The sequence below is a fragment of the Antedon bifida genome, chromosome 3, assembly GCF_963402885.1.
Source record: "Antedon bifida chromosome 3, ecAntBifi1.1, whole genome shotgun sequence".
NCBI classification, from domain to species: Eukaryota; Metazoa; Echinodermata; class Crinoidea; order Comatulida; family Antedonidae; genus Antedon; species Antedon bifida.
The window spans coordinates 8,938,868-8,965,600 of NC_136228.1; the positions used below are offsets into that span (position 1 = coordinate 8,938,868).

General features: G+C 34.5%; 2 protein-coding genes across 3 annotated transcripts; one reads left to right on the forward strand and one right to left on the reverse strand.

Moving 5' to 3' along the window:
• Window positions 1-1,928: 1,928 nt before the first annotated feature.
• On the forward strand, window positions 1,929-9,694 carry LOC144836806 (uncharacterized). The gene is made up of 5 exons (XM_078691672.1): window positions 1,929-2,071; window positions 2,356-2,489; window positions 3,745-3,843; window positions 5,182-5,349; window positions 9,009-9,694. Exons 1-5 carry the CDS (start codon window positions 2,035-2,037, stop codon window positions 9,189-9,191), a joined length of 621 nt encoding a protein of 206 aa, XP_078547798.1. The 5' UTR covers window positions 1,929-2,034; the 3' UTR covers window positions 9,192-9,694.
• A 5,387-nt stretch (window positions 9,695-15,081) lies between these two features.
• LOC144837429 (uncharacterized) lies at window positions 15,082-26,475 on the reverse strand. Of its 2 annotated transcripts, XM_078692527.1 has the most exons (15): window positions 26,255-26,475; window positions 25,069-25,247; window positions 24,375-24,693; window positions 23,772-24,116; window positions 22,975-23,094; window positions 22,336-22,552; window positions 21,705-21,864; window positions 20,810-21,029; window positions 20,241-20,378; window positions 19,697-19,905; window positions 18,980-19,169; window positions 17,245-17,401; window positions 16,693-16,751; window positions 15,919-16,188; window positions 15,082-15,570 (listed from the first exon to the last, which is right to left on the reverse strand). In XM_078692527.1, exons 1-15 carry the CDS (start codon window positions 26,277-26,279, stop codon window positions 15,461-15,463), a joined length of 2,718 nt encoding a protein of 905 aa, XP_078548653.1. In that variant the 5' UTR covers window positions 26,280-26,475; the 3' UTR covers window positions 15,082-15,460. The 2 variants fall into 2 exon arrangements, with proteins under 2 accessions (XP_078548653.1, XP_078548654.1); XM_078692528.1 differs by lacking the exons at window positions 15,082-15,570; window positions 15,919-16,188; window positions 16,693-16,751; window positions 17,245-17,401 and adding an exon at window positions 18,066-18,516.
• Window positions 26,476-26,733: the final 258 nt, after the last annotated feature.

A 26,733-nucleotide genomic window follows, 5' to 3' on the forward strand; every position in this document is an offset into this window, starting at 1 on the left:
GCGGATTTAATTTACAAGACATTCGTATCTGTTTTTTTTAAGGTAAGACCTCTGTTGTTCAAATAATTCATGAAAATGTAAATTATTGATAGGCCTAATAATTATCCATCCATATTAAGAAACAAAATTAACCTTTGAGTTTAAAATCTAATTTTTTAAATGGTTTCATCGAAAGGGTAATAAAAATACGACATAGGCTTAATGCGTGATCTAATTAAACGCCTTCAATGTAATGACATTCATTAACCAATTTTCATAATTTGATCGTCGTTATGTCACTGAAGAATTATAGAATATTACCTCAAGTAGGTTGGTATGCCTTAGAACAAATTTCAGGTATCCATTTTTGTTATTGGTTTGATAATTTATAGAAATATGTAACGAGCGTATTTCTGGTCCTGCCCTAGTGCGTCGTAAAAGTAATCTATCGACTCAAGCTATAATCGTACTAATAACTTAGGACTAGTATTGCAATAAAACCTGATTCGTTTAACTTGGAACTTGGCGTTGTGTTTCATACATGGGAATTAAATGGAACGAGAACATCAAATCAAATTATAAGGTGCTCTAACTATCTTGCTCCGTGACCTCGTTAATGTTATATCAATAGGACAAAAAACTTGATTCCAATGGAAAACCATACGGCCATATTGTTTGTTTTATTTTATTTATGTATCTTATTGGCCTAAATATTATGTTATAATAACAATAACAGTCACACAAACTAACCATAGGCCTATGTATTTTGTAAGTACGCCGTTTGAAAAATGAATTTCCAACATATTCTATGATGGACCAGAAGTCACACTAATAAGCATAAGTCACACTAACAAACATAAGTCATATTAACAAGCATAATTAACACCAAGAGACAGAAGTCACACCAAGAGACAGAAGTCACACTGAGAGACAGAAGTCACACTAACAGACATAAGTCACACTAGCAAACAGAAGTCACACTAACAGAAGTCACACTAACAAACAGAAGTCATACTAACAAACAGAAGTCATACTAACAAGCATAATTCACACTAAGAGACAGAAGTCACACTAACAAACAGAAGTCACTTAACAGACAGGTCACACTAACAGACAGACTAAAAGATATAAATAAATAAACTATACCAATAATAATTCTCACATGATCTAATTAATTAAATTAATTATTCCCGACTGCTAGTGCATTGGAATAAGGGCTTTCAGTAAACACTATTTTTTAATTGAAACTGTTATATTTTTTATATAATCACTGAGCCAGTCAACTATTCGTAACATAAACCCACATAAAACATAGCAATTTCCATTTTCTCCTATCTTCAGCGTAAAAACCCCAAACACGTACTAATTATAAAGACATTATAATTAACATAGATGAATGACATTACGATGTAAAATTAACATCAATAATCCGAATACTTTATTTTCAAAGACTTCCTGTGCTTAGAAACAAATGAACAGAGGACATATTCTAATGAAATGGCTATAAATTTCATGTTCACACCTTTTCTTGTATGATGTGGTACTAATTGCAATAACCTATCAGAGCGATTAGTGGGCGGAGGGATTATCCAGAGATACACCATAAGCGTCAGTAGAAATCAGGCCTTAACCATTATCATTATTATTTAATAAACGTGTTTTATTGACCTTTAATGTTAGAAATTATTTTGTATTGCATATTCTTAACTAACCAGAATAACCGCTTATTGTTTTTCAAACACATTTGTAAATGAAATTCATAATTGATTGAATATGTATCTTTCTGTCTTGCCAGTCAATCAAAACGTTCGATCACAGCAATGAAGTTTCTGGAGGAGGTGACGTTTACAGGGAACTGGCCAATCACGACGCTCGGATCGTTGACCAATGATTTTTGCCGACGTATATAAATGGTTTTAAAACCATAGCTGCTGAGTTAACTCATACAAGCAGAATCAGAAGCGTGTATATCATACGGATATCATTTTCGGCAAATAAAAGAGTAATTAAGGACAAGGAATATACGACAGTCGGAAACACTTGAAATTACTGGTTATGGCTCTGATATTAAGTAGTATTCGACGTTTTATTTGTAAGTAGCAATATAACATTGTTTCGTATTATTGTTTGCTTATTTATTTTCTTATGACATCTTTGATATGTTAGGTTAAGTACCTGGTTGATCTCGTAATCTCACAGACTAAATTTAACAGCGCATGCTGTGAATTGTGCCATATATAACTTTTCTCCTTTTATACAAGAAATTAACTTTTTTCCCAAGATTCACTAACATTTCTAATTTTCTTTGCATTTTTGTATATATTATAGCGCATTTTTACTTTTATCTTTCTATTTTCTTTTTCTTTGTCTATATAGTTATGATATTGTTTAGTATAGTTATACAATTGGCAAAGTCTGCTCCAACGTTAACTGTGTCCCATTTATATTCGGCGATGCGGGAAGAGACAATGCACATGTTTCGGGAGACATTTTCGACATATAGTCAGTTTGTAAGTTCAAATCCATGTATCTTCAAATCCATGTATCTATATGTAAATGTATCTGTTTTGTTGCATAAAATATTGTTGTCATTGTCAAATTTTGCATGCATAACGTAACACATAATGAGCGTATATTTACCAGGAGGTCTAACGTTAATATTGCAACTACTTAAAAGTTTGGAAGTTTGGTAGCCAAATTCAACAGACATAGAATTTGGGAAAGAAAGGCACTGCAATTATTGAATTATTCAACTTGTAAAAACAAATTGGTGTCCTTATGGTTGGGCTTTAAAATTAATCTTAGAATGAAGGCTAGGGAGTGTCAGAAATGAGGTACACGAGAATTTTGTAAAAGATCGAAGCAAAACTACTGTAGTCCAGGCTCATCTGATAGTAAAGTTGTAGGCCTGGTAATATTATTTACTACATACTATTATGCATATATCTATACTATAAGTATATGTTAAAAATAATTCCAAGGTTGATGTTTGTAAACAGTAGAAATTTTAAAAGGGGTTATTTTTGTTTTGATTACTTCATACCCATAAAATTGTTATAAAATCCAATGGATTATGTGTGAACCCGAATTACCTTTGCAAACTATTCAACGGGTAGCAGAAATTCATTCAATTGATTGTTCACTAGTTATCCGTAGTAATAAAAATTTGGGACACATGAATGACTGGCTTTAAATGTTAACTAGATTTCATTGTAATCTTGTATTTGGCAGTATTATCATTTTGTATTGCCGGATGTCCTTTCCTATCCAACCGACAAGTTTAGAAAAAAAAAGATCAGTCCGGATAATAGAAATATCATCATTGTTAGTATTCAAGCAATTATTTCCCGTAATCAAAGTGATTTTTTTGTATGTATGTGTCATATATACTCGTCAAGTTTCTTGGCTTGTTTCCAGAATTGCGGGTAAAAATGTACGAAGACCACGCTTATGATAGTAGACAGGTCGGGACTCTCCCGCGGTTCTTCTCCACTGGGCTAGGTTGAAGGCGCACCGGTGCGTTAGGCTGTCGGATGCTCGACATTAATTCAACACGTTTTATGTTATTTTAACAGATAGTACTTAATAAGCTGTTGTCTGATTCGAATTTTCAACAGCCTAATCATTTATGACCTAGACTTTCCCATCAGACGGCTAACTGGTCTGTTTTATCTATCCGTTGACCTTAACAGTGCAACAAATATTATATATTTTATGGAATAATTGTATTAAGCACTCGATAACAGTGTTATATTTTATTTATAGGAAACGTTACGGGTTGGCCATACCATGAGTTCCAATTGGTATTTGACTGGTCTTCCGAATCATTTAAGTTGGACATACGCACAAAGGCACGCTGCAAGTGTAAGTAGACAAATCGATATTATGATACTTTAAATCTGTCTAGATATACGCTAGTACTAAGTCGCCATAGTATTTAGTAATTGGTCATTACTGTAAAGGGATGAAGGAGGGAAGAGGAGAGAAGAAGGTGAGAAAGGGAGAAGAATGAGGGAAGAGGAGAAGAAGAAGGAAAGGGCAGGGAGGATGAAGGAGGGTAGGTGAGAGAGGATAAAAAGGGAAGGGGAGGGAGGATGAAAAAGGGAAGGGGAAGGAGGATGAAGGAGGGAAGGTGAGAGAGAAAGGAGGGAAAGGGAGGGAGGATGAAGGAGTAGAGAAGTGAGGGAGGTAAGGAGAAGGGAAATTAGGGAAGGTGGGGATCCTATTTGCGGCAAAATATATTCACCAGTTATTGAGAATATAATGCTTATATTTTTTTTAATACATAATGTAATGATAGGTCTAATAGTAATTACGGACTTATTATATAGATTAATTCTTAACTATATAGCACAACTTTCAGTCATTGAATGCAGACAAACAAGACAATACATATAGAAATGACGTAATGTACGAGCCATGTCTTATTACAAGGGAAATGATTTCAGTACGAGCATGTCCACTGTCTCTGCACTAATGTGAAATCATTTATGTATTGTTATTAAATACATTTGGGAATTACCAAATTACTGACGAGTAGAAGTAAACATCAAACAATGTAACATATCTTTAATCTTTACAAACAGTAAATTTCTGTTCAGCAGTTCAAATTAGAGGCATATTATTGCACTATTCCTTTTAATGGTTTTCCCACGACCTAACAGTTTTTCAATCCGGTACTTTTGTTAAAAATATATCAGTATACTACTTGACAAGATTGTTATGATTTTGGTTGATTATCATTAACAATTATTTAAATTACAGGTCTTATACCAAGAAGGGAAAATAATAAATTTGTCATGTTCCCTAAATTATATTGTGTTATTAAACAACAAGTAATTAATTCTTGAATAAATACTATTAAGTATTAATCTGTCAAAATTACTCCTTAAAAAAAAAGACTTTTTAGGCCTGTTTAGAATTTCCAGAACGGCAAGTTATTTCATCTTCACATGCAGTGTTTACTACACTTGCATGAAAACAGGGTATTAAATCTTATCCCAAATTCTAAAAAAAGACTTACGAATTTTCTAAAATAACTTTTTACCTATTTCTGGTACCATTTGCTGCAAAATAACTTACGTCACTTATAGTTAATTGACTATGGAACGCATCCGATGACATAATAAAGAAGCTTAAAATAATTGTTTTTTATACACCGCTCCATTTATAATGAATTTGTTTTTCTTGCTTTGTTACCAGGAAGCAGATGTCCTTGAAACTCATGTTTCAAATCTATTAATATTTGAACGTGCATTAAGATATATGGAAGCCGATGAACAAACGTACTCTGGTTCACATAGTTTTAGAACAAACTTTCGAGCAATTCGATCAAAACTAAACACCTTGATAGCAGGATTGCAACATATAGTGAGTACACAATCATTTCATTTTAATGTATAATTAGTTAAACCATGGAGAAATAAGTTAACTTATTTCTCCATGAAAATTTGAAAATTTCTCTTCCTAATTTGGAATAATCCTATTAAGGGGACACTTACCATGAACCGAACGAGGAGCAAAGATGTTTAACAATATACGACCAACCCCTATCAAGAGACACGTCCTATTAAGGGGACACTTTTGGTCTCAAATGCGTCTTCTTAAGGGTTCTACAGTATCATCATATGACTATATTATTAATATGCATCAATATCACAATTTGAACGCGCGCGTTGATAGTCTCTGACGTATGATTATTTATAATCTGACGTATGACTTCATAACCTTCCTCAACACCGATTGGTTAAATCCACTACTGCGGCACTGCCTAACAGGTTGAAGTATTACGACTAATAATCATAGACTGAACAATTAAACGTCCAATAAAAATAGAGAAAAGAGTGAAATATTTCACTCTATGGTCAATAATTAATTAGTCCCCATCTTTAAAACAAATCGTAGTATCTTAGCGTTAGCATATCCCACTCTATGAATACACACGGGCGCTAACTAGTCAACACGTCGTCACAAAGCCGTGATTTAGTCCAGTTTTTGTATTTATAGTACGAAAAGGATATCAAATTAATGGAGTAAAGATCCGTGCGTAATCTTAATGTCTTAGATGTATCATGGCTTAATTATAGAAATATCTTAAGTGGTATTTGATTAAATCGTCCAAATGAAACTACTACAGTAAATTCGGATTGAATTTCTCATCCAGATCCGTATCACGATTAGTACGCGACGTCAAACAACCAAAATTCATAATATCACTGACCACCTATCATGCAATTCAGGATGAACTCAATAGTTCGTTTATTCTAGTTCTAATAACAATAGTTGTATTGTATGCACTGTCGCTCAGTAAAACGCAATAAAATACTTGTATAGTTCGGTGATGTTTAATATTGTCGAACATAAATAATAAAAAAAGAAGCCAATATAAACGTCGATTGTAGCAGCCACACTTTTTATATCAACATTTCTGTAATGTAAACCAAATCATTTTTTTTTTAAATAATAAAGATACATAAATGATTGATTGAATTAAAAACCCATGGAGATTTTCCTCCAAAATACAATACTCGACATTCAATTCAATTCAATTAAAAATTCTTTAATCATCCCACACGGGGCAATTCACCGGGTGGTTTAGAGGTTGTTATTTTCCGTTAAATTCATATAATAAATTGCTATAATAAAACATAAACATGATTTATATAAATAATTTTGCCCACGCTTTTCATTCCTTTCTTTCCATCAAAGGGTGTAACGTTTTACTTCCACTTTTGACACCCCATGCAGGGTATATAAAAACTTTCTATAACGCCTAATTAATAACAAAAATACAACACAATACAAACATTTCCGTTCTACCCCTACAATTTTAGCAATTTAAAATATGCACTCAGCGTAATAATAAATTCCATAAAACTAGTAACAACAAGTATATTAACTAGTCTCTGGAAGAGGTCATCCATATAAAATCAAAACAATAAAAATGTTAGTATAATGAGTCAGCAATTGTGAAATAGAATTCAAGCCGATTACGACAACTCTGTCAGTTTGCAGCATCGGTCGTCGAATTAGCTACAATGACATCATCGCAAAAAACACCAGGCCTCTAAATAGAACCCCACATCACTCAGTAAACGGAAGTGGAACGCCGAGCCCAGCGCCGAGTTCTTGTTATAATCACGTAACGTTTCTGCCACACCGGCCTAGAGAGTATTAGGTCTATGTCACTGGTCACTGGGCTTATACTAGATCAATTATCCGTTAGTTTATTAAACTAATAATTTTAATATTTTCATACATGTATATATTATTGTTATCTATAGCGTTTATTAAAGGTTATGTTCGTTATGCAATATACGTGGGATAACAAGGTCCATCTTCAACGTAATAATAATTTGCTTTTCACACGTGCTCTCTCGGTTGACTAATAGATCAACCCACCAACCGTTCAAAAACAAAAAAATTATCTAAAAATCCTAGATTATAGAAAACAATGATTGCAAAATGTCTTTATAAATTATACCTTATTAAATAACACTGACTCAAAGGTAATTATTCTGATGGTGGTATTTGAGTCGGATTAGCCAAGTATTATAAGCAGTGTCGTGTTTCTTGGGCAAATTAGTGGAATGCGGATCTGTCGTCATTTTGACGGAATTTTGTTTGTCAACGAGGGTTCCCACCCTGCCATGGCATTTCCGATTAAGCAATATCTGACATTGACTATATATTCCTCCATGAAAAGATGCAAGAGTTGCTCTAGGCTAAATGAACGGGATGGCTTTGATTTTCACCTATTAAAAACATTTTGAAATTGCATTAAATTGTATACATAGTAACGCACAAATTAGCAGGCCTTAGAATGTGATAAAATTCCCACTCCAGGAAAACATCAGGGATGGCGATTACAAATGATAACCTACGCTTATGCAATAAGCCACTATTTCCTTTTGTGGTAGACGTAGATATCTATAATTAGGCCTAATTGTTGGTAATACATGTGGTTGAAGAAGAAGCGTTTAAAAAACAAACAGATTACGGTAAATAAACCGCAGGTTATGTACCGAACATGGATGGATAAAAACTGGAATGCTGACATAGTTTCGATACTATAGGGGACGTCCTACAGATAAATCGCAACCCTTTTCATTTATTCATTGGCCCCATGGTCTCGTCACTCACTTTAAACGAAAGATTGTCAATAACAAATATTAATAATAATAACAATAGGCCTATATTAAAATAAATATATAAATAATGACAACTTTTAACATTTTAAAGCGCGAATTAAAATGAATGTTAATTAATGATTCATAATTTGATTCATTCATTTGCACAAAACAATGGTACCTTCTCCCGTGAATATGGGTTGAACGTGTTAAAATAAAATACATTGCTCCTTAGTCGTTTCACGAAAAACTCAGTGTCCTCTTAAATAGGAGTGCCCTCTAAATAGGCGTGTCCACTGATCAGGGGTATCCTCTGAACAAGGGGTGTCCCAAAATAATTAGAGCCTAATTGTTTAAACCCAGTTACAAGATGATGTAATCAATATACATGATGATGAGATACGATTCTTGACGCCTGTATGGAAACTGTATCTGCACAAAGCCCTCGCTTTATTAAATTTCATCTTTAAATCTATTTATCGCGTGAAGGAATAACGACCGAGAGGATTACTTTTAATATTATTAAGCTTCATTAACACCTCATTTTAATGAGTATGCATTATTCATATTGTTAAAGTATACCTTAATTTCAATAACCCGGATTTTATGTTATTAGTTTTTTCCCAATATGACTGTTAGTAATATTGAATTACATCATTAGGTAGGTCATAATTATTTCCGGTGCAGTACTTAATAAAATAGATTTTTTTTTTAAATAGTGCATTTAACAATAGTCAGGTGCGGGTAAAATGAGTTCATTCGCATTGAATTTGCATATTTACACAAGTAATTATCAAAATGTATGATGTATACTTGTTGATTTATATTGTATTCATTATTTAATTAAAGAAATTATCATTATTATATTATCTTATTTGTCACTTACATCATATTTTTCAGATGGATATAGAAAATTTGGTCGGCATCAACCAAACACCAGTGACGTCAACTCTGATATTTAGCCCGAATGCTGATGACGAGGAAATCAACAGACGAGACCTTATTGTTTTACGGGAGCTTGCGCATTACTCTCCCGTTCTATCAAGCGATATCAACAGGCTCTCACGCGCACGCAGTGGTTAACGTCACATCCTGTGAACGGTAGGCCCCCTCTACAGTTCGGCGCTATTGCAATAGAAATGATCTATGAGGAAAGGGGTAAAGTTTGAAACTTTAGAACGAATGAAAAAAGTTAAAAAGAACAATATTGTTTAATTCATCTCAGCTGAATACCAAAGATCTATTTAAAATGTTATTTAATATTTATGGTAATTTATTAACTATTTATTATTGGATTCATAAGCTTGCCTTAAGTGGTCAGAGGCAATGACGTCATGAGAACAAATTTTATTCTAAATATTAGTCCATCCAAATGTTTTTGAATGTATTTATCATATTTATATTATTTATTTTAAGATATTTATTGTTCTGCCTGTTATATTCAAGTTGTGAACATATTATTCATTCCAAAAAGCACGCACTCGATTTTTTGCAGGGTAAATACAAGTCGGTTGTAGCGCTAAGCGAGCTCAAACAGGGTTTTAGTGTTCAAGACAGGGTCAGGCCTTTGATATTTATCGTCTTTGATTTAGTGCGCGCAAAGCCACAGCAACCAATGACAATCACCTATTTCTAATTCGCAAATTATTGCGTAGCCGGTTAGAAAATAATTACTTTTGAGATACACAAAAAAAAAAAACAATATCCAAATTTACGCAGGTATACGCGTTTATTTCGGATTAGGAGGCCAAGTTTAATAACTCGTATAAAAACAAAATGCAAAATAATAATTAAGAATTATCTTAACAGTTCGCAATGCAAAAGATTAAAAAGTTAGGTTTAACACTTTACAATTATTAGGCCCTCTGCCCCCACCACCTTATTTACAAAAATCCTGGATGTGACACTGACGAGTTATGATATAGCGCGAAAGTGTTCGTACACGGTCAGTATCTATAATTATAGCATTAACATTACCACCGTCGCTACCTCGTATTAGACTATAAGCGTATAATACAATATTTGTACCTTGATGAACAGTAATATTGTTGTACGCACGCCAGTCATATCGGATATCGTTTGACAGTATAATCTCCAGACATTCATTGATTTATAACATTATAATATATATAGTTATATTTACGTGGTAAACGGAAATAATCAGGCAAGACTTCCATATTTATGATTTTTTATTGTTATAATTTATGTTTTTTTATATCAAGCTACATTCGTCTAATCCAGGTTATATAATGTTGTTTTTCCAGTATGGGAAGCGCTTGATATCTTAATGCATCTTATAATATTTATTATGTAATTTATAATGTAATTTTATTTTTTATTAGTGGACGCTTTGTGCCTGTGTATGGTTAATGCTTGAAATGTTATAGTATTTGAACTATAGATTTCAATGTTATTATCAATGGTGATAATTTACAAAAACAAGATATAAATGAAAAGAGCGAATATCGCATTATACAGCATACATTTAAATGTCCACATGTATGTAAATCTTGTCTATTTTTGCCATATCCTGAATAATTAATTCCGAAAATGTATCTCATTTAAAATGCATAATTTATGACGTCATGCCAGTAATTATTCCAATAAGACCAAATGTTCGCTTTATTTTGGCAAAATATAGAAAATATTAGCTTTAATGAATGAAATATAGTAGTTTATTGTCTTTAGCTTGGCCTATATTATAAAGGTGCTATTAGTAGAAATTCGAGCTTATTTATTATTTAGATATGTTAAGCGTTGTTATGGACGCCCACCTATAATTCATAAAGCCACTTTCAGGCGGTAAATTAAGTATATCTTAAATGTGTGTTGTTTACACGTAAGGTTAAGATCGCATACAAGATGATATAGTGCAATATGTTATTCTTCTTTTATTATATAAGTTATTTATACCTTGTTAAATATATATATTAAGTTCTGCAATGGCTAGCAGTGCTGATTATTTCAAAACGCTTATTGTTTTTGTCTCAGCCATTTCGTAATAAAAAAGGCAAAAAACTAAAAAAAAAAAAAATTTCTATGTCAAATATTTTAACACTGCTTTTTTTAATAAAATAAATGAAAAAATATATATAATGTGTGATTATAGTTCTGTAATTTAAAAAAAATAGTAATTCGTGATATTTAAAGATGACTTGAGAAAACACTTTCCACTCTTGTGAATTTAACATCATGGGCTTATTAAAGTATGAGTTGTTTTGGAATTGGGACCGAAACATAACCCAATCATTAGCAGCGTAATATGACAAAAATAAAATCAGTGACAAGGACAAGGATGTTGTACAAGGCATAGACTGGCTTAAAGAGGTGGAACTAACGTTTTACAAAAACCGGAACAGATATTGTAGGCCTACGACATACTGAAATACCCCTTTCACATCACGCCTAGCAAAAGTCTGTGGAGTTGGCACAAGCCGTACAAAACGCCAGGGTGAGCATGTCTATATGCGATGTGAATGGTGTATGACTGCTAAACGAGATATTGATATTATTTTATAGATCAAAGCAACATTAATACACTAAACTACCCCTTTCACATCACGCCTGGAAAAATCTGCTGTACAAAAGTGACGCTAGTACGTGTGAGCATTTCTAAGCGATGTGAATGCGTATAGCAAATCTGGAGTTGGCACAAAGCTGTACAAAATGCCAATTTAGGCGACGTGAATGGTGTATGGACTGCTAAACGAGATGTCGATATGCTCTTATGTTATCCTGCTGTTGGAAACACAACAAACTGCAGTACTTTTTGTATTTTTAGAGGAACTCTGGAACTGGAGCTCTTCTTTGCACCCCCTTCTTCCACCTACACCTTACCTTTGCCTCAATGCTGCACATATTGTTGAACATTATTGTATGATGATGATGACGACGATGATAAATGATAATGACGTTGAGATGATGATGTCGACAACGACGAGGATGATAATTAATATAGATCAAGGCAACATTAATGGTGACTGTGATACTACTTTCTTCAGTTCGTTCAAAATTACAATAAGCTTACTGTTAGGTCTTTTAACATTTTTTGAAAATAATAACTTTATTAGGTCTAGTTGTTAGCAATCATTAGCCTACTCTTACTGCCGACTTAACTCCTATGTAACCTATAATTCGCCCACCTAAAACAACACATTGTTCTCTTGTTGATTATATACTATTGATGTTATATATTTAGACATAATTAAGAGATAAAAGAGTAAAACATATTCTAAGAAAAACACCGCAATGATGTACCCAAATGTGGTAGTAATATGCCCAAATATGGTAGTGATATGATGTCATCGTGTCCATATATGGGCACATCACATGTTGTTGTCACATACATTTGATAGTGTAGACAGAGCTGAAGAACCTCTCCTTAGTTTCACGGGAAGGTGTCCGCATGGTCGTCGACTAAATAGTGGTTCTACGCATGTGCAAATATTATATAATATTGTAAAAATTATGCACCGTAAAACGCATTTTTAATTAAATTCCATTGTAACGCTTTTTTAATTACCCTAGAATTTCATATAAACAAATTAATAAACATCTTCTTCCAGTTGACATCACGGCCGTTAACATATGGTACACTGACGTTATGATGTCAGTAAGTGTATTAACATTTAAATTATTCATTCTTAAAATCTACTTATTCCTCCGGAGGAATCATATAATACATGATTTATCATAGTTTTAATAAATATTCGATAATAAATACGAGGAGATAAACACGTTTGTGGCAAGTAGATTATCTGTTGTGCTCCAGACATTAATCTTCAGTCCCAAAGGATGTCTTATAAACACTAGCGGGACTACTGAACCAGCGCCGTCATTAACAACCGGTAGATATAGATTACAACAATGTACAATAATAATTCCACAAGGTGATCTAAAAATGATATACAATATAACCTTGCTTAGTAGATTGAAAATTATTAAAATATTATTATTAATACTTATAATTATTAATAAGTATAATTATATACATCAGCGTCGACTGATCAATGGTATAGTGTTTTATTTACACATGGTAGTCGGGTTTAATTAAAAATTGTTTATTTTTTATTTTAAATACTTTTATAACCAGGGAAGAGTGTGAATTTCGTTCTTCCCTGATGTAACTGTACATTAACGATTACATAACTGTGATAACGCAAAGTATGTGTGACGTCACACGGGCTTAATGCAAGTTTACATGTTAAGAAACCATCTGAATCGATTGTGATTCTGCTACGTGTATTTCTCATGTGACTTTGTGGTTTCCATTCCTAAAAATCAGTCTGGACTTTTAAATAGAATATAATGAACACAAACAGATTTAAAATGTGTAAATAACGCATTTTTCTACTTACAAAAGCCAGTTTTGTAGGTGGTTGCTTCGCTCTCCTTCCTTGCTATGTATTTTTTGAATAATTGAACTGTTCGCGGTATTCCTTTGGTTCGATCCAGCCGTCATGCACCTGATTAAAAAATCGTCACTTCCGTTCAAGAAACGCGAGGAAGGAGGGAGTTACTGGTGCCAATTATTGTACTATACACATGTTTGAATTAAAGGCCCTCCACCTCGAAAAACGTAGTAGAATACATTGACCGTCTGCCATGATTTACAATTCACAAAGCATTTTGATACAATACTTTTTAGGTTTACTGTATTCTACTTCTTGCTAAAGCTTGGTTCCCACTAGCGACGCAACGTAACGCAACCTACGCAACGTAAGAAAATGCCCTTCCAATAATTGTATTTGCCCCTGCCTGCGTGAAATCAAACCTGCGATGTTTGCAGCACTGTTGCGTCGTCGGTTCCCACTTGTGATTACGCAATACAGCACTTTGCGTCAATACGTCGTTGCGTTGCGTCGCTAGTGGGAACCACGCTTAAAGCGTGGTTCCCACTAGAACAGTGCTGCAAAAATCGCAGGTTTGATTTCACGCAGGCGGGGGCAAACACAGTTATTGGAAGGGCATTTTCTTACGTTGCGTAGATTGCGTTACGTTGCGTCGCTAGTGGAAACCACGCTTAATTGTGTTGTATTTTGTCATCTAGGCCTAAGATAAATTTTATTATAACATGTTACCATTACCACCAAACAACTAAAACAGGGCGTGGTACATGAATAAATACAAATAATAATACGGTGGTAACTAAATGCAATGAAATTACCGAATTTAGGCATTTAATTTAATAATTATGCTACTTTATTATTCTGATCAAATTCATCGGAGGATAAGCTCGTAAGAGATAATACCATACGTTCTCATTTTTCCTCATTGCTTTTTGAAAATTAAGTTTCCTTTGAAAGAAGGAAATGAGATTTTAGCCGCATAACAAGCAATAGTAATAATGTTTTTGTAGTGTGTATGGGTGTCGTACAGTATGATACTGTATAATTATTTTTAAATAAATAAATTCTCAGAAAGCAAACATTTTATTCTGCTTCCCTCTATAATAAAAGTGTAACATAACCATCAATAGAGGGAGTTTTTTATGCAAAATAAATAGGCCTTTTAAAATTCACACGAGATAACTGGCGAATTCAGATTAAATGATACAGATGTTTTACTGTATATCTACATGTTTAGCAGGGGTGTACAATGAGACATCTAAGAGCGACTGTACCGTTAATATTTTATCAGATGAAAACTGCAAAAAGTTCATATTTATTCTAAAAAGGGAAACCAAACATGTTTTAGGACATTTATTTTGAACATTTCCACCTATCGTTCTTATATGGGTATAATGCAGACATAGACAGTTGTACTTATTAGTCACGTGGATTAACATAGTGAGAAAAAAAACCAGAAAAAATCATCAACTTTACACACTATTATATTTATTTATTGTATCTTTGAACATGAAAAATAAAAACTTTAAATAGGCCATTTTGTAGTTTATATAGTTATTCACTTCTTCAGACAAAAAAAAACCAAATTAATGAATGAAAGATGAAATAAACTGTCAACTTTAATCATACCCATCCTTTAAGCTTGGTTCCCACTAGAACGCAACGCAGCGACGTATGTGATGTATTGCGTAATCACAAGTGGGACCCGACGACGCAATAGTGCTGCAAACATCGTAGGTTTGATTTCACGCAGGCGGGGGAAAACACATTGATTGGAAGGGCATTTTCTTACGTTGCGTAGATTGCGTTACGTTGCGTCGCTAGTGGGAACCAAGCTTTAGAGGTGTATTAAGTGGTTTCTAATTGTCAAAACTGTAAGACTTATGTAAAGATAATATTCTTGAATGATAACATCATCGTCGTCGCATTCAAAACCAGACTGTTTCTCCTGAACTTAAAACAACTAAAACAAGAAAGCTGCATAATCGTTAATCTAATAAATACTTATACACATGGTTGTGTATAGTTGGTAGTCGATTGCAAACAACATTGTTTCCAATTTAGTAATCTTTGCCAGTCGCCGTTCACATTTGTATATATCCCGTCATAGGATGCTATAGAGTGAAAATAGAAAAATATGTTTATGTATAAACGTAAATGTAGAACATGCAGATCAAAGTAGAGCAACTTGGCGGTTAACGTGCTTGCCTTCTTCCAATCCTAAGGTCCGGGGTTCAATCCTGACCTAGTGCCAGGGTTATAACTCACGACTCTTTCAACTCCACTAAGACTTAGTTTATAAGCACGATAAAATATTAAATAGTTTATCCATCCTGTAATTGGCGAGTCACTCGCTGTTGGATGCGTATAAAAATAAAAAAAGAAAGAAAAAAAAGATATTATTTAAGCTAATATGCAACCTTAGAAAACACAAATACGATAATAAATAAACACCGTCTCACCTCCTATATTTCCAATGATATAATTATTAAGAATATTTGACTGATTCAACCAATTAAAATCATCTTCTGCCTTTACTGGCACGTTTGTTATGGATACAAACGTAGAAGAGTCCCTTATTTCGGCATACATCCATGACATTATCACATGCCAGCTACGTCCATTATCAATGCTGCGCACTGCCGTGGCAATTGTATCAGAGATCTTTGTGCCGTATAAATGGAACGACTCCGAATCGTAACCTAGAAGCATGCTGACGTCTGATGGCAGGCCTTCAAAAGTGGAAAAGTGCAATTCTGGTCAGTTTTCTGAATTGATCGATCAGCTCAGGAAAGAGAATGTATACTACATTTATTTGCAACATATCTGACTTGTTACAATAGCATAACGCATACCATACTCCCAGTGACGCCAGATTACAAATCCTTCTCCCTATTTATGACGTTTATGCATTACGTCATCCATTAATCAATCAATCACGCATAACGACTTGTAACTAGCGCCATCACACTTTATTTTAAATATTATATCTTGTGGAAAGGTTAAATCGGATTTCAATCAAGATAATTAGGTCTATTAAGGAATCGTACCATCCATCCACACTTTACAATAACCTGGTGACACCCGGGTGTTGCAAAAAACAACAAACGTCTGTTACACATCCAAATGGCGGCGTAATTCCTGACGAAGTTTTATTTATAAGAGATTCTTACAAACGCATTTCCTCAGCAATTGTTTTTATAGGTGCCTTTAACGTAGACGTAAATAATACTTACGTGACCAAGTTTGTTCGTCAAATCGTTTCTTCATACAATATGATCCCAACATATTATTTCTACGGGAAGAACAATAATATATAATAATATACATTGTATTTCGAGAACCCCTACTAAGGGGACACGTTCGGTACAGACCCAAAAAATTCCCTTTCATAAAAGTGTCCACTGAATAATAAGGGGTTGATACTCGTATTAAAACTTATTGTGCCTATTTCGTTTCAGAGGGAGAGAGAGAATTCGATGTTTTTGTTTGTTATACAACTTTTGTCACTACCTGTAGGTTTGTAGTCATTAATATAGGTAAAAAATTGACCAGAATAGTACTAGGAAGGTTTAAAACTACATTTTAATTTTGTTATTTAACAATTTATTTTTTATTTATTTATTCTGATTTTATTCAAATTGCCAAGGATAACCACAAATGAATTCATTCACTATTATTCTGACATATGACAGGACTTGAACCCAGGACCCTTGGATTGGTAGCCAAGCATCATAACCACCAAGCCACAACTCCACTCCACAATAAAAACGTTAATAACCACGCACCGTGTAAAGTTATAATAAAGTCTATTTCCGAATGCATCGTCACTGTATTCTAATGTAGACGGTAAAGAATCGCAAACAAATAGTTGATCATCAACTACCATGAATCCTCGTGATTGTTCACCCAGGCCTGACCGGAATGAATTGGACACAGTACAAGCTGAAAATAATATGAATAAATATATCGTATTAATTATGGAAAGGTGATCTCACCAATATAGCATACATTAATAAAGACACAATTTATAATACGTCCCTGTTAATAGGAGACTTTTCCCTAAAACGAGCCAGAGGAAATAGTTATTTTAGCACTACGGCTAACTCCTACATAAAGCTTGGTTCCGACAACAAGGACGTAAGCTCAACGCAAGTGTGTTGACCAATCACAAGGGGCAGTTCGGATGATCCATCGCGTTATCATTGGTCAAATTGCTTGCGGCGCGCTTAAGTGGGAACCAATCATCAAGGGGACACGTTGTGTTCCCTTAACAGGGTTCTAGTATTATACTGTACATTATATTCTTGCGTACGTCGAAGCTTATTGATCACAGCGCTGAGAAGCTGTTGTTTTCAGAACTTCGTACGTATCATGTGCAAACGTTATAATATCAACAGTCTAAATACTACATATAAACCAAAATCTATGTTATTATACAATACAAATGTGGTGTTAAAACTATTATAGTGCGATAAAACATAAATCTGATAGAATGCTAAGCCGCCAGATCCGAATCATCTATTCTTTTGCCTGCGAAACGAACGGCATTGCCACTTGGCGGGACAGAGACGAGTTTACTCATTACATAAAAGCACTGCACTGTGAATGTATTGCTGTTAGCTTATGTATCTCTCAAAATATAAAACGTACATAAAACACTGTCGTCTGTAAAAGAACAGGTATCAGGCAGACATACATAAAGACAAATAAACAGACCAATATTGCCTTGTGTGGTGATAACTATAATGGCATGCTAGTGAGGTAGACTATTTTGCTACGTTGAAGAACTATACTTATACCGTAACAATTTTCTCCAGGGCTGCCAATATCACATAATTCAAACCTAGAGGTCGGATCTGTTGTATAACACCAGGCGGATGGTTCGTTATCGGGGTTACGGCAGTGGTTGTGACTGCCTAAACCCGTATCAGGATAATTGTTAGGAGTTCTCGTATGCCTATGGGGTGACTGTGATGTCCAAAGTTGGCACGTTTTCCCAGTTACGGTGATATTGACTGAGCCTCGATAATCAACAGCATCTGTCATTCTATAGCATTCTGGAAATACGGCCACATAATATGTTATTGCGTTGGCAGGTAGTGAGGGGCGGATTCAATGCGGGGCCCAAACATTTCACAAATTGTAATGCAAAAGATAGGACATCAAAATATGTTCAGCAATTCATTTCACTACTTTTAGGCCCTGCCTCCTCCCCCTATTTCAAAATCCTGGATCCGCTACTGGTAGTTAATAATGGCGTGTTCATAGCGAAGAAGTACACACTTGTTTGGTGAAATGAACGGAAAATTACCATGGCAGTTTTCTCCAGATCACATAATTAAAATCTATCACCAGAGGCAGAGGGATCGTTATCAGCGTTACGGCAGTGGTTGTGATGGCCTTCTAGATGACATGTTGGAATATGTTGTATTCATTAAAAAATGATGTTCTTGATTTTTACACGTTTAATATTTCTTGCTTGAAAAAACCCCCGAAAAAAACAACGGTGCTTTGATTTACCTGTATCATTGAAGTTGTCGTAATAACAACCGAACAACTCCACTCTCATGCTTGCAAAATGATGCAGACAGTAACGTTCTAACTTGAACATAACATACCGAGCATCGACGGCTGGTAAAAGGCTGTGGTGCTTTACAATACTCGGGTCAAGTATACCATGTTCAAAATAAGTTTTGTTGTTTGGATCACTCTAGAAATTATTTAAAAATGCAGAAAACAATTACAATCTTCAACAATACTTTAGTAAAAATAGACAAACAGACACAAGCGATCGACTATCCTTGGCGGAGGTAAATTATGAGTTTGAAGCACCAGGGTGCATTGACAAAGAGTTTTTGACAAAAAATTATCCTACAGGGTACCCTACCAGGAGGGAGAAGGACACGCAGACAGAGAAAGAGGTGGGGAGACAACATCAATGAATGGACAGGTTTGACCTTTGTTAACTCACAACGAACTACAGAGGACAGAGATCGATGGAGGAGCATTGTCCAAAAGTCAGCAGTGGTGCTTCAACAACCCTATCAGGGTTAGGAGACTGAACTGAACTGACCACGTAGGCTAATAGGATCCGTTCAGGCTTATTTATTTACATGGGTAAGCTGGTTACGTAGGTACATTTATCGCCATCGGTGTCGGTATAAAAACCAACTTAACCGTGTCGATAACTAAGTACCGGTAACGGACTCATAGGTCTACAGTAGATATCACATTTACCTGTATTCTGGGTAAAGCCACCTTGTAGACACCTTTCTTTGTACCATAAAGTAACTGAAAACTTCCAATCGAACCCTGAAAATCATGCAACGTTCCAACCCGCAAGCCGCCTTGTGTAGCTATGCTCGTTATAGTTGCTTTATAGAGTAGATCAATCGCTAGCCAACTATCGTGGTTATCCAGCTCATGTTTTCGGTATATTTTCCAGGCTGTAAATGTATAGATGAAGTATTATATACAGTAAAACTTCTATTAAGGGGGGACCTTATTTACATAACAAAGAGTTACAGGACATCAAAACTTTCGGCAAGGGACATGTTACTGGATTCTGGATTCTCTGGTAATATGTCTCTGGTACCAACGGATGGGTTCTACTGTATATTGCATAGGACAATAGGATATTGAAGACCTTTCATATGTCATTGGGCTGGGTGGGGTCGTGGGGGTATGGGGGAGGCTTTTGCAGCAGTTGTGTTTAAAAACCCTGCCAAAAGATTATAATAAAATAGCATCTATAATCAAGTTCAACAGATGCACAAAGTACCCGTATTTGTCATGTTCAACCTGGCATTATGCGCAGGCGCGTCTTCATCTGGGGCTTCTGATGACGTAATCTGGCAGTCTTTTATGCGGCCACTTTCCATACCAAGTGCCACAGGTGACGTACAGCGCGGAACCAATCCTGTATGGTTAGAAATCAATGTACAGTATTATACTAAAAATAAGACAATACAGTATAATAATCAATATATAAAACTATAAAACCTTTTCGAGTTAGAAGGCAATGTTTTATTATGAATATTCATTAGCAAACAAAATATATTTAAGAGATATTATAATTTAATATATTCTCATCAAAAGCATCGTCATCACTAAAATGGTAAATATTCCTCGTTAGTAACTGGAAACTGAGGAAAATTGGAGTAGCCAGTACCGGAAGATTATCCCATGCCACTCTGTTCGAATAATGTGCATCCATGTTATTTATCACACACATTGATTGTTTTATATTCATGGTACCAACGGCTTAACGTCCATCAGATCATCATCATTAAAACAAAAGCATTGTGTGTTAATACTGTTACTTACACACAGTATATCAAACCTACGTACCTAAGTCAGGATGAGTAACGTCAATCGTGATCAAATTTTTGATTTCAAATAAATGATTCTCTGCGTAGTCACTTCCTTCAAAATACGTTTGGTTGTAAACAGTACTGACAAATATTGTTCCTTTGCATATATTTTTCTCTTTAAATAGGCTTACGTCCGATGAAACAGAAAACTTTACTTTAAACTGAAGAGGTTCTTCTCCTGGACGTATATTGGACGTCTAGAAAAGGAAAGGACAGCTCACATAATTATTATTAGAAGTGGATACAGTTCACATTAGGTATACTTTAGCAAAAAAATAAATAAATACTGAAACGCAAACTTCAATTTTGTTTGCTATAATAGTGTTGCATACATAGTTGGTATGGTCTCACAACTTTGTAAGTTATACATATTATATAACACCTAAATAAATTCTTGTCATTTGATTAGACGATTGTGGGTCACATGGCGTGCAATAGTACGCAGTATATTGAACGGTCGTTCAATAGTACTTTCACAAATGTTTCGTGTACGAAAAAAAATCGAGTGTTCGTTTATTCATCCGTGTTCGTCCATTCATTCGTGTTCGTCCATTTATTCGAGTGTTCATCTATTCATCATTCAGTGTTCGTTCACTCATTCGTGTTCGTCCATTCATTCGTGTTCGTCCATTTATTCGAGTGTTCATCTATTCATCATTCGGTGTTCGTTCACTCATTCGTGTTCGTCCATTCATTCGTGTGTTTTTTCATTCATTCGTGTGTTCGTCCATTTATTCGTTTGTTCGTCTATTCATTCGTGTATTCGTTCATTCATTGTGTTGGTCCATTATATTACGTTAATTTAAGGGGATATTTTATTGTTTAATGAAGCAATCCAATCAGTAAATGTCGCATTCTATTAAAAAACTCACCAATATTTTAACACCATAGTTTGTTGGGATGACAGTTTCTGAGCAGTTAGCGGACACATAATTAAATAACTTCGGAAGATAAAACATTATGTAGACGTTGGCGGCCGTAATAGCCGATTGCATGGTTGGTTTCAGAGTAAAGTGTATTTCAATCAAAGATCTGCAAAAGATATTGACAATTATAATAAAACAAATTCGCAGTAATTTTGCTCACAAGCAATTCGCTCAGTGGTCTAGGTCTAGAGGTTGTAGTTAATTGCAATTATCTTCTAGATAATAGGTAGACACGGTTTATGTTATTATAATATTATTATTATACTAATTTGAGCAGTGTTTCCCAGCAAAAATATACATACGATAGTAATGTATTATGATATCTACAATTTATAAAGTTGTACATATAAATATTTTATGTTCACACATAAAAGAGAACCCTCACTATAACGTTTGTTTACATCTTTGTTATGTTTATTCGACAGCAAAGATTAATTTAAAACCTGGTGTTTATTAGGCCTTGGGAAAATCGAGCTATACCGGTAACACTGCACTCGATCAAGAAAGGAATACTGCATGACTGTGTGATAATAATAAAGATATATATACATTAATGTTATACCAGGGTTATACTTACTCTACAGTATATGATAGGGAAGAATCTAAGTCATAGGTTAGCATTAATTCAGCCCTAGCTGCTTCTGGGCGGAATACGGTGATTTCTGCTGCATCGGTATTTTCAAGAATACCGTCTTGGTCCACCGTAGCTTCTACAATGAAGTCTCCGATTGAATAAGGCGTAAATGAGAAGTTTAAGCTCATTTGAAACCGCTCACTGCTTGCAAGCATTGCTCCTACATAAGAAATGAATTTGTTATTACGTAATATGCCTAATTCTTAGGTGGTATTCTTTAGTGTCTTATAATAGTCCTGTCCTCTTCTTAATGAAATTATTAGAAAATAGTAGTAAGTAAACAACTAAATATTCGGGTTTACCAATTGGAACCTTTGGAATTTTTGATTGTCTTTTTTGTGTAAAGAACACATCAATTCGGCACATGTGCTGCCTTTGTTTTTTATATGTCATTGTTTTTTTAAATAAAGATACCGAGATATATTTTGGTTATGATAATTATGGCCCGTTATCAGGATTGTAAACATGATTTTCGAAAAGTGGTCTATGATGATTGCCCAGTTGTGAACAAAATTCAAGATTCATGAAAATTGATTGGTCCACGTAAGTAAGTTGACACGTGTTCTTTTAACCATCATATACCTTGTTCACACACAACATTCATAGTTGAACCTTCATCACAGGATCTGGATATCCATGTTCCATTTATATCCATAAACGCGCAGTTCTTTGTAGAATCACATGTCTTAATTGATTTCCAGTCTAAATTTGATAAGATTATTAGAATGTTAATAATGTTGAAAAAATATAAGAAAAAAGGAGGTAATATGGAATAGTGAATTTAAACAATTTAAACATGTTATAGGCCTACCAATTAATTATCTTATTCAAATCAGATAATTATCGGATAAATGCGATAATTTTAACCTTTGACCTGAAGGAAAATTCTTTGCGGTGTGATTGGCTACTTGATTGGTCGGTAATGTCTGCAGATGAGCATTTTATTTTTTAAATAATTATCTGATTAGTTAACAAATTAACCGATAATGTTTGTATGGCTGCGGAAACACGGCATTCAATGTAAGAATTATAAACAACATATCGTTCTAATATTAAAGATGAAGATTAATTTAATCATACTTTGAATAGGTTATTTTGTAGTTTTAATAAAGTTAACCATTTCCATAGAAAAAAAACGGAAAAAATAATGTTTTCCCTTATAAAATAACAAAACAAATGGTTAAATTCAACAAAAAATCCATTGGCTGAAAGCCATTTTGCTTTAAATTACAGTTTTTTCAGGTAGGCCTAAACACATTTTTTTAATCTAATTTTTGGTCAAAGTGGATAACTATTATATGACATTAAAATGGCATATTCAACAAAAAAATTGTAATAATAATTTTTTCAGGGAGACAATACATCTTTAATGGTCTTACTTGAATATATAGAATCATCTTTTGCGGAAATCCAACGCCATTCTCCTTCTACCGATGAATCAGACAACCCCAGCCATAGGCCTACAAACTCAATGTAAAATACATTGTCAGTTCCATTCACTAACTGTTCAGTTCCATTCACTAACTGTTCAGTTTCATTCACTAACTGTTCAGTTCCATTCACTAACTGAACAAACACGTTTTCTTCATACGATTCAACAATTACCAACGTGCTGCTATATTGCTCACACATGCCAACGGCATCAGAATATACACTGCTCTCGCCCACGTAAGCGTAACATTTGCTGCCGCCGAGTAGCCAATTCTCTGGACATGTTGGTGTAACTATAAAACAAGCAAACAGACAGACTAATAATATTATTGTTTAATCTTCAAAATTACGATCTATGCGGGAAAAAATTAACAGTAAACACACGATGTTGTCACTTTAACTTCGCGTGATGATACTGGACGGAAGTTGGCAATACTAATATAGGTTAACATAAATAATGTGGGCGTCCTCATTCGACCAGATGTATCCAGGATGAAAAATGAATATACAATAAACAATGCAATAGTTAACGTGATTTTAAAGTTACGTACATTCAAGTTTGTTGACTGGGCCAATTTCGACAACAAGTTTTTTGTTAGCAGACCCTTCTTCATCGGGATCGACGTTAAATGAAATGGTGTTATTTATATCTAAACCGTCACCAATTGTATGGACATCGAACGTTTCTTGTACAAAATGGAATAGAATAGGTTCTGAAGCGGACTCTCTAAGACGAACTTCGACTGATACAGACGTTCGTGATTCCCGTAACAATAAAATGATTCGGCATGTGACGTTTGAAAACATTAAAACGTCTGGAGTCGGTGAACATTCCAAAGGGTATGGATCCGGTGTAGGTATTTCGGGGATCTGAAAAATGGAGTAAGATCAGCAAGTATATCAAGGAGAAAAGGTAAATTTATAATAATTATTGTTAACATGTTAAGTTTGCATTTCATTGGATGCAACACGACGAGGTAGGCTTAGACGCAAGTGAGTTGACCAATCACAAGCGACAGTTTTGGTGATCCACGCGTCGTAATTGGTCAAACCACTTGCGGCGCGTTTAACGTCGTTGTGTTGCGTCCAATTTGTATTTATACATTTGTTTATAGATTATTTAGAGGGTTGTTAGGTTTAGTTAGTCCCCAACGTATTGAACGTATTCAAAAATCGGTCCCCGGTCGTTCTCTACATGGACGCCACAAATGTGCATACAGGTTATCAAAACAAAATTAAGCTTACCTCGGGTGATGGGTCCGGAACATAAGTAAAAGATGACTGAGCGTTTACAGACTGAGTGGGTGAATAATGGGCGTATATATAGAATGCATTTGAGCCCGACGGATGCAGATTGCACATATTATGCGTTACAGTCACGCTAATTCTTATTCTGTTATAATTCTCATTGTTGGTAACATATCCTATTAAATAAACATATAAATGTGAAATAGTATAGAATGTTCGATACATGACACATTTATGGGGCATGAGTTATATTGGCGAAAGGAATAGAATTGATTGATTTTTTCAAATTAATAAACCGAATTATTCTGATAAGCAAAATGTTCTAAAACACTTTTGTATGTTTTTATTAGAAATGTTACAACGCGATTTTACAACAATATTGCTTATTTATATAGGCCTATGCAGTATCTAATTGAAACAGTTTAACTTTCTTTCATATGACCTACAGTTTTGAAACAAATGTAATTAATGTCAATTATATAAAAAAAATCTACATTACATTTACTTTTATTCGTAGGCCTATGTGAACGAATAAATCTAAATTATTGTGTTTTAGTTGTCTTTGAATTATTTGTATAACATTTCGAGGAAGACCGAGAACCACCCTACCAATAGCTCTCAGCAACGACCTACTCACCCTTTATAAGCATAACACAGACATTATGTATCCCAGACAATTGAAAACAAAGAAAGACATGAAACAACTTAAAGAACTAGCCAATGAAAGATCAGACTGGAAGAAACTGGTAAAAGAGATTTACGGAGCAGCCCAAGCGGAAATGTCGGCAGACTTTTCAGCGGAAAGGCAGTAATATAGTAATATAATAATATATTGTTAATGTTCTCTACTGAACCACTTTGGAAATCATTGCTTCAGCACTGAAAGTTTCATTCAGTATAAAGACAGAATAAATAAATAGTAGTAGTGGAGCTGTAGCTTGATGGTTTACGTTCTTGCCTTCCAATCCCAGGGTCCAATCCTGACCTAGTGCCAGGGTTGTAACTCACGACTCTTTCAACTCCACTCCCTAAGCCTCAAATGAGACTTCATAAGCATGATAAACTACAGAATAGTTTATCTTATCCTGTAATTGCTGTTGGATGAGTATGAAATAAATTTTAAAAAAATAAATAAATGGCCCCAAGCGAAAAGAAAAACACAAAATGATAAAAAAAAACTTACCAGAGTTGATCATTCTACCCATCATTACGCTTCTGCCTGGAATTCCTTCAGTTATTTCCCTATCTACACATGGGATATTTTGTCCATAGTTACTATGTTTACTTATTGATGTTATTCTTAAGTTACTGCTGTCAAGATCGGGTGAATTCCATTCCGGAACTAGTGTGTATGAGCGGTTTTGATATGCAGGTATAGAGAGAGAGAAATGAACAGTTCTCCGATCACCAGATATCGAGCTTGGTGACACGGAAGACACGACTGGTTCTTCAATGTCAGGGCCATACTGTTGATAGAAGTAATAATAATAATTATAATTTATATAGCGCACATATCCACTAAAAGTGCTGAAGGCGCTAGCAACCACATACTGTAGATGATTAAGTATATGATTTCTTTATTTATTAATATATTTTTCTAAATTTTTTATTTACGCGTACGCGGGGTGAACCAGGTCAAAGTCTACGTACGCTGGCACGCTA